Source organism: Tiliqua scincoides, chromosome 2, assembly GCF_035046505.1.
Source record: "Tiliqua scincoides isolate rTilSci1 chromosome 2, rTilSci1.hap2, whole genome shotgun sequence".
NCBI classification, from domain to species: Eukaryota; Metazoa; Chordata; class Lepidosauria; order Squamata; family Scincidae; genus Tiliqua; species Tiliqua scincoides.
The window spans coordinates 80071286-80086197 of NC_089822.1; the positions used below are offsets into that span (position 1 = coordinate 80071286).

A 14912-nucleotide genomic window follows, 5' to 3' on the forward strand; every position below is an offset into this window, starting at 1 on the left:
TGTTGTCAATTCTGTTTAAACTAAACTGAAATTACATAAGAATATGAACATACCAAGATAATGTTTAATAAATCATCAAGTAGATGCTTAGAGTCCAGCTACTCTGTTTTAGGTTAGCACCTGGAATAACTGACATAAGGCTATGTCCAGTCCTGTATGGAGTGGCACCTTCTTTCAGGGACAAGGAAGGACAAACAGTTCCTCCTTGCCCAGAGTGTTCCTCTGCTGTTCTTTTGCTCTTTATTTCAAAGGCACATAGTCATGACTAACTTCCTTAGTCATAACTAACTAAACTTAGAATACAATCCAATAATTCATTGATAACAACCTTGCATGATTTATTTTAAACTAGCAACTCACAGCCCAATCCTGAGCTGTCCGGGGCGCCCAGGCTCGGCGGCACCGAGAAGGGCTGCCGCCACATCCTGTACCTCCTGGGCTACCGCAGGAGGTGCCTCTGGAGAAAGGGACATTTGTCCCCTTCCCCAGAGTAAGGTAAGCAACAATGGGGCTAATCACTTTACTCATGTAGCACAGAGCCCTACATGAGTGCCTTGGATCCTGCGGAACGGAGCTCCGCGGACCCGCCTTCCTCCCTCCCCCCTGGCACACCTCCCCCACCCTCTCTCCACCCCCCTCTGGCCTCCCCCCTCCCCTGAACACCTCCCCCTGCCCCCCACCCCCGCTTACCATGCCACGGCTCGGCAATCTGGGAGACTGCCGAACCGCGGAAGCTGGGCGACTGCCACGCGCTAGCCCAGCACCGGCTGGCACTGGGCTAGCAAGGGTGATAACCCAGTGGTGAGCCTCGCAAATGTGTCTTACGGCACATTTGCGACAGTGCTCAGCGGCACAGAGGCATGCCGCCGAGCACAGGATTGGGCTCTCAGTCTTTCATTTATGTTTTTGAATTTTCAAAGAAAGAGGGCATACACAGAGACAAATCCTATGCATATCTGCTCAGAAGTAAGTCCCTTTATAGTTAATGGCTATATTCCTAGGTACGTATGGATAGGATTGCAGCTATAGGCTCTTTTCACCGTTTAGGCATAACTATTCTGTGATCTTGTTTCTGCATTCTTGATTAGGTTCCAAGTAACTTGAGAGGGTTCCAAGTAACTTCTTGATTAAGAAGTATGTTGCTGGATTAGACCACCTGCCTGATCCTGTTTCCCACCATTGGTGCCGATGCAGTCATGGTGATGGTGCCCACATATGTATTGGCAACCTTCAGTCTCGAAAGACTATGGTATCGCGCTCTGAAAGGTGGTTCTGGCACAGCGTCTAGTGTGGCTGAAAAGGCCAATCCGGGAGTGACAATCCCTTCCACACCGGGAGCAAGTGCAGTCTGTCCCTGGTCTGTCTCCCTGGCTATGGGCCTTCCTTCTTTGCCTCTTAGCCTCAGACTGTTGGCAACGTGTCTCTTCAAACTGGGAAAGGCCATGCTGCACAGCCTGCCTCCAAGCGGGCCGCTCAGAGGCCAGGGTTTCCCACTTGTTGAGGTCCATCCCTAAGGCCTTCAGATCCCTCTTGCAGATGTCCTTGTATCGCAGGTGCCCACATATATAGCGGGCATAAGTCCAAGAAGAGGATGGGGGCAGGGCAAGCTGAAAAATGGGAGATAGATTCTGGTGTGTGTGTTTGCCAACAAGATCCTACCTCTCCTACCTCCTCCCCCTTCTCTACTTTTCCCTCTCCCTGCCTCAGAACAACCCTGATCCCTCTACTCCCCCATCAACTTACCTGTCACCTTCAGGCCCCCCAGGAACTGCTGCCATGCATGTCTTGCCTGTCACAATTTGCAGCAGCAGTCTGGCAGTGCATGACAGCAGCCTGGCTTTTGCGCTGCAGTAAAGGACCTTGCTCTGACAGACTGCTAGTTCTGGCAGCACAAGTCTCCATAGGATTGGGGCCCAAGTGCAGTTCCACAAGCTGGCAGGAGCTATGTGGTCCTCTTGAAAATGACCAGCAGTCACTCAGCAGATTGCAGTTTACCTTCTGCACACCCTTGGTGTAGAGTGTCTTCAGTGCAACTCTGTATTGATTTATATTCAATTCTGATTTCTGGTCCAATCTAACTACCTTGGTAAATTTCTCTTTAGTATTCTAAGGCTATAATCCTAAACACACTGCTCTGGAAGTAAATCTCAATTAAATCAAAGGGACATACTTCTGAGTAAACATGCATAGGATTGCACTGTAAAGACAGTATCCTTAGGTTGGTGCCCTAAGAAAAACATTTTATTAACTGCACAGTAACATTGAAATAAAGTGTCTTTTTTCATTTCTTTCTTCAGATTGAACAAGTGAGCCAGCTTTCTGCACTTGTACAAGCCCAGCTGGAGTACCACAAGCAAGCCACACAGATCCTACAACAAGTTAGTACAAAGCTGGAACAGAGGTAATAAATGCTTATTATAGAAATTCATGCTCATACATTGTGTGGTGTTGCACCATAAGAACATAAGAACAGCCCCGCTGGATCAGGCCATAGGCCCATCTAGTCCAGCTTCCTGTATCTCACAGCAGCCCACCAAATGGCCCAGTGAGCACACCAGATAACAAGAGACCTCATCCTGGTGGCCTCCCTTGCATCTGGCATTCTGAAATAGCCCATTTCTAAAATCAGGAGGTTGCACATACATATCATGGCTTGTAACCCACAATGGATTTTTAATAATAATACAGGTATTTAATAATACAGGTATTTCCTGTATTATTATTGTTTCATCCAGAAACTTATACAATCCCCTTTTAAAGGTGTCCAGGCCAGATGCCATCACCACATCCTGTGGCAAGGAATTCCACAGACCAATCACATGCTGAGTAAAGAAATATTTTCTTTTGTCTGTTCTAACTCTCCCAACACTCAATTTTAGTGGATGTCCCCTGGTTCTGGTGTTATGTGAGAGTGTAAAGAGCATCTCTCTATCTACTCTGGCCATCCCCTGCATAATTTTGTATGTCTCAATCATGTCCCCCCTCAGGCGCCTCTTTTCTAGGCTGAAGAGGCCCAAACGCCGTAGCCTTTCCTCGTAAGGAAGGTGCCCCAGCCCATTAATCATCTTAGTTGCTCTCTTTTGCACCTTTTCCATTTCCACTATGTCTTTTTTGAGATGCAGTGTCCAGAACTGGACGCAATACTCCCGGTGTGGCCTTACCATTGATTTGTACAACGGCATTATAATATTAGCCGTTTTGTTCTCAATACCCTTCCTAATAATCCCAAGCATAGAATTGGCCTTCTTCACTGCTGCCGCACATTGGGTCGACACTTTCATCGACCTGTCCACCACCACCCCAAGATCTCTCTCCTGATCTGTCACAGACAGCTCAGAACCCATCAGCCTATATCTAAAGTTTTGATTTTTTGCCCCAATGTGCATGACCTTACACTTACTGACATTGAAGCGCATCTGCCATTTTGCTGCCCATTCTGCCAGTCTGGAGAGATCCTTCTAAAGCTCCTCACAATCACTTCTGGTCTTCACCACTCAGAAAAGTTTGGTGTCGTCTGCAAACTTAACCACCTCACTGCTCACCGCTATCTCCAGGTCATTTATGAAGAGGTTGTAAAGCACCAGGCCCAGGACAGATCCCTGGGGCACACCGCTTTTCACCTCTCTCCATTGTGAAAATTGCCGATTGACACCCACTCTCTGTTTCCTGGTCTTCAACCAGTTCTCAATCCATGAGAGGACCTGTCCTCTAATTCCCTGACTGTGGAGTTTTTTTAGTAGCTTTTGGTGAGGGACTGTGTCAAACGCCTTCTGAAAGTCCAGATATATAATGTCCATGGGTTCTCCCGCATTCACATGCCTGTTGACCTTTTCAAAGAATTCTATAAGTTTCGTGAGGCAAGACTTACCCTTACACAAGCCATGCTGATTCTCCCTCAGCAAGGCCTGTTCATCTATGTGTTTTGAGATTCTATCTTTGATGAGGCATTCCACCATCTTACCCAGTACAGATGTTAGGCTGACCGGCCTATAGATGTTAGGCTGGTCCCCCCTTTCCCTTTCTAAAGATCGGTGTGACACTTGCTATCCTCCAATCTTCTGGCACCATGGCCTTTTTGAGGGACAAGTTGCATATTTTAGTCAAGAGATCAGCAACTCCATTCTTCAATTCCTTAATAACTCTTGGGTGGATGCCATCAGGGCCTGGTGACTTAATGATCTTTAATTTATCAATGAGGTCTGAAACATCTCTTTTAACCTCTGTCTGCCTTAATTCCTTGGTTAGGAGGGGCCGTTCATTGACATCTCTAACCAGGTTCTGAGTACTGCACAATATTAAATCCAGTGTTACCTGTCCTCTGGTGGGCTCCATGACTAGCTGCTCTAAGGTATAGTCATCTAGCATGTCAAGGAATCTGGTCTCCTTTTCGTGACCAGAACACAAATTGACCCAGTCAATATGAGGATAATTGAAGTCCCCCATGATTACAACCCTGTCCCTCCTTGTCACCTCCCTGATCTGTTTCCTCATTTCAAGGTCCCCTTCTGATTTCTGGTCTGGAGGACGGTAGGACACCCCCAGTATTACATCACTCCTCAGGCCTGGTAATTTAACCCACAGAGATTCTATGGTGGAGTTGGACCCGCCTTCAATCTTTACTTTGCTGGATTCTATCCCTTCCTTAACATAAACGGCCATCCCACCTCCAACACGCCCCTCCCTGTCCCTTCTGTAGAGTTTATAGCCCGGGATTGCGGTATCCCACTGATTTTCCACATTCCACCAGGTTTCCGTTATGCCCACTATGTCAATGTTTTCCCTAGTCACCAGACATTCCAGTTCTCCCATCTTTGCTTGGAGATTTCGGGCATTCGCATAAAAGCATTTGTACATGGAATGCCCCAGGATGGGCTGCTTAGTCACTCCTTTGTCTCCGCATCCTCTCATTGTGCCAAACTGTCTGTCACATCCCATCATGCTACCATTCCCAATTTCTTCTCCTATTCTGTCTTTGTCTTGTTGTTCTCTAACCTCCCCATCCTCGTCCCATAGGGATGAGGAGTCCCGAACCGAATGATCCTTGGCACCTGTCAGCCTTCCCCCAGGGATCAGTTTAAAAGCTGCGCTGCCACCTTTTTAATGTTATGTGCCAGCAGTCTGGTTCCATTCTGGTTCAAGTGAAGCCCGTCCCTCTTGTACAGGCCCCGCTTATCCCAAAACGTTCCCCAGTGCCTAACGAATCTAAACCCCTCCTCCCTATACCACCGTCTCATCCATGCATTTAGACCCCTGATCTCTGCCTGCCTAGCTGGCCCTGCGCGTGGAACAGCAGCCCTTCCGAGAATGCTACCTTTGAGGTCCTGGCTTTCAGCTTCCTTCCTAATAGCCTAAATTTGGCCTCCAGGACCTCCCGGCTACAGTTGCCCATGTCGTTGGTGCCGACATGCACCACAACTGATACCTCCTCCCCAGCACTGTCTACCAGCCTGTCTAGACGAGAAGTGATGTCCGCAACCTTCGCACCAGGCAGGCAAGTCGCCATGCGGTCCTCACATCCATCGCAAAACCCCTCTCTATGTTTCTGATAATCGAATCCCCCACTACAAGAAGCCCCCAACCCACCTCCTGCCGAGGATTATCCTGAGTGCATTCGGATACGGGCCCATCCCCTGGAGAAGGGGTCCCCCCTAGGGGATTGTTTCCCTCCTCTCCAGGATGACATCCTCCAACCCTGAGACTTCCCACCCGGGCAGCTGAGGAGCTGCATGTCTGAGGTTGGGCCAAATCTGATTGTCCCCAGAAGTCTCCTCATGGTCCTTCTCTGCCTGCCTCTGCTTCTCCAGGTCGGCCACCAAGGCTTCAATGGAACGGACACGTTCCCTGAGACCCTGGAGCTCGTTGCACCGAGGACACACCCATGACTTATGCCCCAGAGGCATATAGTCATACATGTTACACTTGATGCAGAACACTGGATAGCCCCTGCCCTGCTGCTGGCTGTCTGACTGCATAGCTTTTTATTTGTTTGTTTTTATTTAGGGGTACTTAAAAAACCCCACACTGGTTTGCTGCCCTGTTCTCAAGGGCAGTTAAGGGCAGTGTCTGGGGCCCTGGCTTCCTTGCCCTGCTGCTGAACTCGCCCAGATGCTAAACTCGAGGTGCCTTACCTGGCAGTTTGTTCCCGAGGCACTGGGTTCCCCAGAGGCCACGCGCTTCTGCAGAAAATAACTTCTGTGATGTGACGTGTTGTGATTTAATCTTAACAGTGTTCCCTTTAAAATCAGGAGTAAATTTAGACCCAATTCTTGCTGGTTATACTCATCAGTGAATAAAATACATAGATATACATCACATGCAACTTAGGGCACTCCCCTCTCCATTTTTTTTTTTCAAAGAAATACTTCCAGTAATAAGTATGCCTTTTTCTAATGCAATGTTACCCATGTTTAGTTTGGCCCTTAGTTTCCCTGTTGCCAGTTCCATATTGAAAATTAGAAATTAGAAATGGCAGAATCCAATCTGGGTCTTGCGCAGACAAAACTTGCATTCTGTCAGCACAAGGCCAAAGCCAGGGAAGGATCGGGGCAGGGATCAGGGCCAGCCGTAGGCATGTTGAGGAAAAACTAGGGGCAGATACCAGTGGGAGCAGATCTGCTGATATCCTGTGGGCCCAGTCTGGCCTCAACATGCCCCTTGGACCCTCTTGGATTTATACCAGCCGAAGAACTGGTACAGATCAGAGTAAGCCCAAAATGTGACTGAAAGGTAAGTAAAAATATTTTTTTCTTACCTCTGCATCTCTGCTTGATCCCCTGCGAGACCATAGCATGCAATAGAGGTTTTACCTGGACCTCTGCACGTATGAGCCAGCCCAAGATATTTATAGGATCTATAAATATTTTTTCATACATCTTTTAAGTAAAATCTACAAGGAATTTTGCTAATCGTGGCAAAGTTATTCTGGCTTCCTTCATATTTCTTGAGCATGATTCCCCAAAGCAATGGCAAGTATAATGACATCATATGTTTGAAACAATTACCAAGAAAAGTTTTCTCACTTTTATTATCTGGGGCATAGGTATAGGCATAGATGATTGGGTTTATAATTCCCTTGTTCACCCTGAAGCCATATGAATCTATTCTGGGCTGTACCTTAGTTTAACTATCATTGAGTATAATATGTAGTTGGCTGGTTTTTGTGTTAAAAATTATTTAGGATATGTGTACACTGTCTTGTACTTTTCTTGTAGCACTTGTACCTTTACTTAAGTTCTTCTGTTGTCAGAGTAAGATGCAGTTGACATTAAGCACCTTGGACAAGTCCATCCTATCAACAAAGAGTGCAGTGAGCCTGGGAATCTATATAGTCCTAGCTCCGCTTGTCAAATGCTACTTCTAATACAGGGTTTGATTGCTCAGCAAAAATGCAGTTTTCCTTTTAAAGAACAGCAAGTCCCTAGCAATCATGCTTGCACAGGAGAACATGCAAAAAAGTAAATGCCCACAGACTTAGAAATCAAACTGTAAGGTGTAGTAGCAGGGGCTCTATGACAGAGTGTCCCAAACACTTTACTTTCTGAACTTCCCAGACAGTTTGAAAAAACTGATGTCCTGATCACAGGTGCAATTGCTCCATGTATTTTGAAGTATGAAATGTGAAAGCTGGGCCACCGTTGCACATTTCTAGGCTGCCACAAATGTACAGCGATGCATTGTGCACAACTGCATTTCCAGAGGCCTCCATCAGTGATAGCAAGTTGGCAGTGAGGGCATGTCTTAGGGGAGGAGGAGTTTTGGGAAGGTTTGGTGGGAGAACATGGAGTGGAACTTGGGAGTGGAGCATGTGCCAGATATTATCCCTTCTTTTTGAAGCCTTCCCTTTCTTTTTCTCTCCTTGGACATACAACAGAAAAATGACTGGTGTGCGTCCAAGGACATCTATAGGTAATCAGGTAACCTACCTTGGATTATTTTTATTTATCTCCTGAAAGCTGTCGGAGCACTCATCTCCCCTGCCCACCATAGCATGCAATGCATGCTTTGTTGGTGTTGCTGCATGCTGTAACACAGCAGGGGATGCAATTGGACAGTGACTTCAGAGCATGTGCTCTTCCACGAAGCAACCCACAGTTCATGTTCAGGGTTGGTCATGAGATGGAAGAAGGTACAACACAGAGGGGCCTCCATATCCATGGATCCCATATCTGCAGATTCATTTACCCATGGATTGGGTGGGGCCCCCAGTGTGTGCACCCCCTCCAGAGGCAAAGGAAGCTCTGCTCCCCTAACCTCCAGAAGAGCGCCTGAGCTCAGCAGCTGAAAAAATGCTACTTCCAATTTCACAGAGAAGCCGGAAATGACGTTTTAATGCCTTTTAAGGCATTGGGAGGCCCAGGTAAGCCCTGGAGTCTGAGCTTGGCAGAGTCCGGGGACAGATGTCCCTGGCCTCTGCTGAGCTCAGAGACCCCTCTGGAGCTTTGGTCCCCTCACCTCCAGAGGGAGTATAACCTTAGGACAGTGGGGATGGGTGTTTGCCCATATCCACGGTTTCAGGTATCCATGGGGGGTTCCAGAATGGAACCCCTGTGAATAAGGGGGCACACCTGTATGTGAGTTTGAATCTTAGTGCTGTATCACACTGCAAAAACAACCTATATGCCACAGCCTTGTGTGAATGAGTTCCTATCTGTAAATTTTGTATGTCTTTGTGGAAACTACATGAATTCAGGGACTTTAGCTCATCTATGATTGGTGGTATGTCCTTCCCTGCCCGCACCATCTGCAGTAGAAAAACAAAAACAAAATAGCAGCCAAGTTAGGAGTTCTCTTTCTTCAGACAGTGAGATGTAGAACCTCCGAAGTTGACCACCTCATTAAGTTGACCTAATTTTCACAGTATGGACAGACACTGCATATACACTATGGGAGACCAATCTCTCTATATTGACCACCTCCATAAGTTGTATCTTGACCACTTCGACCATTGCACAGAGTATTAATTTACCCTCCATTAGTTGCCCACTGAACGCGATACTGTGGGCCTGTGTTTTGTCTGGTTTGTCCCATCTTGGAAAAGCAAGAAACCATGCGACAATCCCTCCCCTACGCCTGCTAGTGCTTGTGCGAAAGGGTTTTTATAGGTGGGCACACTGCACATAGCTGACAGACCTGTGCCAGCTGCTGATTGTACCTGGACATGTACCAAGTTGTGAGGGACATGAGGTTGCTTGTGCATAGTAAAGCCACTGTCCTTTCACTTTGGTTCCCATCACCAGTGTATTACTTTACACTTATATTGAAATACAACTGCTATTTTGCTGCCTGTTCTCCCAGTTTGGAGAGATCCTTCTGGAGCACTTCACAGTCCCTTCTGGTCTTCACCACTCAGAGAAGTTTAGTGTCATCCACAAACTTGTCCACCTCCCTACTTATCCCTGTTTCCAGGTCATTTATGAAGATGTTGAAAAGCACCAGTCCCAGGACAGATCCTTGAGGCACTCCACTTTCCACCTCACTCCACTTTTTTTGTCAATTGCCCATTGACACCCACTCTCTGTTTCCTGGTCCTCAACCAGTTCCCAATCCATGAGGGGACCTGTCCTCCTATTCCCTGACTGTGGAGTTTTCTCAACAGCTTTTAGTGAGGGACCATATCAAACACTTTCTGGCATTTAGTCAATCTGAGGAGACCCAGTGGACGCCAGGCTGCCTAAGTAAAAAAGTGTTGTTGTTTTTTAGCTGTTGGGGCTATGTAACATGCTACAAACTATGGGCTGGCAAGGGATAGCATTGGTCTGCCTGTCTGCTATGAAACCAAGTATTTTTTTTTAACTTACTTTTTTTTTTTTTAAGCTTATGAATTTTCAGGGGTTTTTTTAAACACTGATTGTGGGCTGTTTATTTTCTGTCTCTTGATATAGATATAGATGATATAAATAGTAAGCATCACAAGAGGATCAATTCTCATTGATATTTGCAATAAAACCTTTTAAAAATCCAATCTACATAATAACTTGGCCTTGACTTTGTTGTCCTGGGAGCTAAACATGATAATATTTAAATGCCATTTTTCCGTATGTTGACCACCTCCGTATGTTGACCAATTTCCTCCAGTCCATATGAATGCAGGGGAAAGTTTTTGTCTTTATATAGTCTTGATGCGGATGATTTGTTGATAAAAAGCTAAGTCAAATTCTGATGAACTTTATTCATGTTTTGGCAGGATAAAAGAAGCATCAGTTCAACCCAGAAGAGAATATCAGCCTAAGCCTCGTATGAGTTTGGACTTTACTGACAATACTCAGCACAATGGAGGAATCTCTCAAGCTACCACCCCTAAGCCCTCAGGTAAGAGGAGGCAAAAAGGTGAGGAGGAAGGATATTGAATACAAAATTTTGTATGATGCTGAGTCAGAACAAGCAGCTGCATGAATCCGTCATGCATCAACTGCTCACATTTCTGGCATAATATCCAAAGGATGAATTCATGGATCTCTGCTGTGATCAGCATGCAATATGTTCTTCTTTGAGCATGATGCCAAAAACATGAAAACAGAGGCAACAGTCCCACATGCAGATGCTTTTTCTTCTTTAGATTAATTCATGTCTTTTTCTCCCACATTTTCCCATCCTTCTTTCAGGGAGCTCAGGCTAGCATAGCTGGAGTTATTTCATGTTGCCCAACATAATGTGTAGAATCCTATATCTATGTATAGCAGGAACATATGTCTTGGCAGCAAAGGTGCCAAGATGAAGGGCAATGGCTGCAAAGGATAATTGCTGCTGAAACTAGATAACATTGTGGACATTTGTCCTTCAGTGAGGTTTGTTGAAACTCTGGTGAGCCTCTTGTGAGGCTTGTGAGTTACACTCCTTTGGGTGGGTAAAAGTGGTGCAAGCCTGCCTTAGAGACTGACATGAATGAATGGAATGATTCCAGGAAGATAGAATTCCAACAGCATGCTTACTTATAAAAGTCAGCTGCATGGTACATGAATTATTATGCCAATGCTGAAAAAATACAGATGGTTTTGAAATGATGAATGTGGAAAGTGAGCTTCACAAAGCAACCCGGACAAGAGGTAGCATTCTTTTTACAGTGGTTCTCAAACAGTGGGTCCGTGGCCCAACCAGTTTTTGGTGGTTCACAAAACTGACAGGATAGATTAGGCTGTGTGCATCAAGGGTTAAACAACCTGCTACTTGGGGGTGCACTGCTACCCAATCATCATAATAGCCACAGAGGCTTGAACGACTGGTAAAGTGAAACTCACTGCTACCTGCGGTAAGCAGGATCAAGTATAAAAGCAATGCTCCGTTTGCCACCAGACAGGGCCTAGGAGAGGGGGGTAAAGGGGGTAATTTGTACCCAGGCCCAGGGTCAGAAGGGGGGCCCTGGAGCCAAAGGAGGGGGCCCAGAAATTTCCTGGGATCTGACATTTTCCTATCTGCTGGGGATACTACCATGACTGGGGACACTACTGATGCCTCATGGATGGGTAGACCCGGGCTCCAAAAACTTTTCCCGCTGTCTCTACCCTTCCCTCACCCTGCTTCATCCCTCCATGCCCCTATTCTGCTTGCCCGTCACCACCTTCCCCCACTTTGTTTCACCCCTCCCCCTTTGCAAAGGGGCCCAAAAGAGACTTTGTACCCCCTGATAAAATTCCTCTCAGAGACCCTGCCACCAGAAGTGGGTTGCTTGCGATCATGAGGTCTCTGTTGGGCTTCTGGTGGTCTTCTGACCATTGATAGTGCCATCAGATTATATAAGCCTGTAAGAATGATGCCAGCATTGCATCTCCTCAGACTTTTTGTTTCTCTTTTCTCCTTTCTCCGTAGGTGCTGCTATGGACCAGCCGTGTTGTCGAGCTCTGTATGACTTTGATCCAGAAAATGAAGGGGAGCTAGGTTTTAAAGAGGGTGACATAATTACCCTCACTAACCAGATTGATGAAAACTGGTATGAAGGGATGCTTCATGGCCAGTCAGGCTTCTTCCCCATCAATTATGTGGAAATTCTTGTTCCTTTGCCTCATTAGGATGGCGGAATCACCATGTCTAGAGCCCCCTCAAAAACCCAAACAAACCAGTCCATGTGTTGATACCACTGCTTATTAAAAATAGTGAAATGGAAAAAAAAATGGCTGCTTACTCCACATCACAAGTACAGGCTGCAGTGGTTCAAGAAGTCGTCAGGCCCCACAGACAATCCTTCGTTTTTGTGTTGTTGTGCTGCGTAGTGGTGATGCGTGGTATCTTCCCAAGGTGGCACAGCCAGGCAACTGGGATTTTCACACTATACACATGGTTGCCACGCAGGGATGTTGTTTGCACAGTAATGGAAAGGGAAGGTGCTGGTGCTGGTGCTGGTGCTGGTGAGTCATACAGAGGGGGAAATGGCTGGATTATGAGGGAAGATAAAGCCTATCACCACTCTACTGCAATTTTGGTTCTCTATAGCAAGAGGGCGGGGAAAAAAATCCTTGGTCATTCCACCTTTCCCTTCAAAAAGGATGCAGCTTATGCAGGCCTAATATTGCTAACCAGCTTTTCATGTCTTCTCATCTCAGAAATGACTGAGTCCTTTCCTTGGAGAGAAACAAGCATAGCATACACTCCAGTTTCTCCACGAACAAACTACCACCCTCTTCTGTCTACGGCTGCTGGCATAGACCCAGCTTTTATAGACATGTCTGTTTAAACAATGGGTATCCAGGTAAAATTTTTGTTTTAAAGCGTCCAAAAGACAGGCCAGTGAAACAAAGCATAGGACCACGAAGGCTGCTCAGAAACTTTGAACGTACATAGTAAAGCCAGCAGCAACTAGATAATGCTAAAGAAATAAATAAATGTAACTTTTTTCACTTTGTGTAGAAGTCTGGGCACAAAAATAAATTAAAGCTTACAATTTTAAAAACCACCAAGAGCCCTTATTCTACAGGTTCACTTTAAAATAATAATAATGAAAAGCAACTCATACCACATACTTTTATTTTCATCTACCTTGTGTTCTTTGAACATCATTTGTGCATATTCTGCCCTCAATGAGGACTAAATAATAATTATAATAAATCTTTGTGCTGAGCAGTTAAAGCAAAATGTGGCTATATATGCAAAAACATTTTGAGTTCTTTGTCTCTTTAAGAGTCTCCAGCCATTGTTGCTGTTTTCTTCTTTTCATTCCACTTCCTGCATTTTGTGTGCACAGTGATTTGTCCAGCTGATTTCACTGTTCTTTTTGGCAACTGCTGTAAGAGTTTGTTTAATTTGAGTTACCCAGAGTTCTATTTATCTATCTATATATACTTATATATCTGTACAGACTCTTCCTGCACTGCTTTGGATGTGCCACTTCAGTATTGGATCATGTGAAATGAAGGCAATCCTCCTGCTTTTAATGTATAAACTATGTCATGGAAAGCATTGATATTTCAAATAAAAATGCTGACTGACTAGCCAGAATGAAGTTGCTTTGCTTTTCCCCACCACCAACACCTTGTGGTTGCTGATTTTGTCATTGTTGCACAGAGGAACACAGTCACACTCTGTGGGTCATAAGTATTGTCTAGCAGCAATCTGCTCTGATAGCCCAGTCAGATTTGGCTGCTCGCTGCCGTGACCTGACTGTTCTTGTGTCACGGAAGAACTGGATATCCTTGGAACTAGCAATTGAGTGATAATTTTGACTAGTGGTGGTGTCACCCCCCCCCGTTTGCATTACCTGGTGCAGCCCACATGGCCCATGCCCCTCTAGTGATGCCACTGGTCCCAGATTCAATCCCTGGCATCTCCAGGAAGGGCTAGGAAAACCTCTTCTGTACAATTGCCAGTCAGTGAAATCAAGTAGTTACATCCAAAGAAAGTTAGTCATGAATCACTTGTCTTATTGATTTCAGTGTTGCTGAGTTATTGTTGTTGTTTACAACTCAATATGGGACTAATATCCTCCACCTTGCTATAGCATGCAGCTACACCAAGAAGGTGCTCGTTGCATGCTATTGTGGGGAGTGCAATTGAACAGCCAACAGGAGGTAAGTAAAAATATTTACTTAAAAATATTTTTGCTTATAACCTCCGTAGGCCACCTCATCACCTATGGCCTCCTTATTTTGCTGGCATAAGTCCAAGAAGAGAAAAGGAGTAGATGGGTTAAAAAAGAGGGAATAGGATCCTGGTGCCGCTGGGGCCCACCTCCTCCATCCCTCCCCCCGCCCCTTGCCCTCATATACTGACTATCTGGAAGATTTTCAAGTGAAGATCATTTGGATAATAAAAAGTTTCCCATGGAAGTTGTAGCTAAGGCCATAGTTTAATGGAAGAGCATATACTTTACATGCAGGAGCTTCCAGGAGCCTGACATGGATCCTGGCATCTTCACGAGTACCACTGCCCATGAGTACTGAGGAAGATGGACCAATTGTATAAGCAGTGGTTTTCACCCATTTAGCACTGGGACCCACTTTCTAGAATGATAATCTATCAGGACCCACTGGAAGTGATTTCACGACTGAAAGTTACATCATCAAGCAGGAAAATTTTTAACAATGCTAGGCTGCAATCCTACCCACACTTACCAGGAGTAAGTCCCATTTACTAGCATTGTTAAAAGAATATACATAGTAGCTTGTTAAAAGTACAGGTCTGTAACATTTCCCCTAATGCAGTCACATCCCATGGTAGCATCAAGTCTAATAGATTAAAAATAAAATATTGAAATGAATGGGGACCCACTTGAGATTGGGCAGCCACTGCTGCTGCTGAACATACCTCTTCCTGGAGCCAATCTGCCCTTCCCTGCCCCTATCACCACCAAGTTCTGCCCTCCCCCACCACGTCCCACCTCTCCCACACCATCCTGCCTCCCCCACCACCTTACCTGTGTCAGCAGGCCTGTGATCTTTTGGTGCATGGAGAAGGGTCCAACTTTCCTACTGGCATTCTGGCAGTGT

General features: G+C 45.7%; 1 protein-coding gene across 1 annotated transcript in view; it reads left to right on the plus strand.

Moving 5' to 3' along the window:
- SH3GL2 (SH3 domain containing GRB2 like 2, endophilin A1) overlaps positions 1-12381 on the plus strand; it is a 117361-nt gene extending 104980 nt beyond the window's left edge. The window contains exons 7-9 of the mRNA XM_066615003.1: positions 2298-2401; positions 10184-10308; positions 11803-12381. Of these exons, the coding sequence (XP_066471100.1) occupies positions 2298-2401; positions 10184-10308; positions 11803-12002 (429 nt within the window). The 3' untranslated portion in view covers positions 12003-12381. The remainder of the gene's footprint in view (positions 1-2297; positions 2402-10183; positions 10309-11802) is intronic.
- Positions 12382-14912: the final 2531 nt, after the last annotated feature.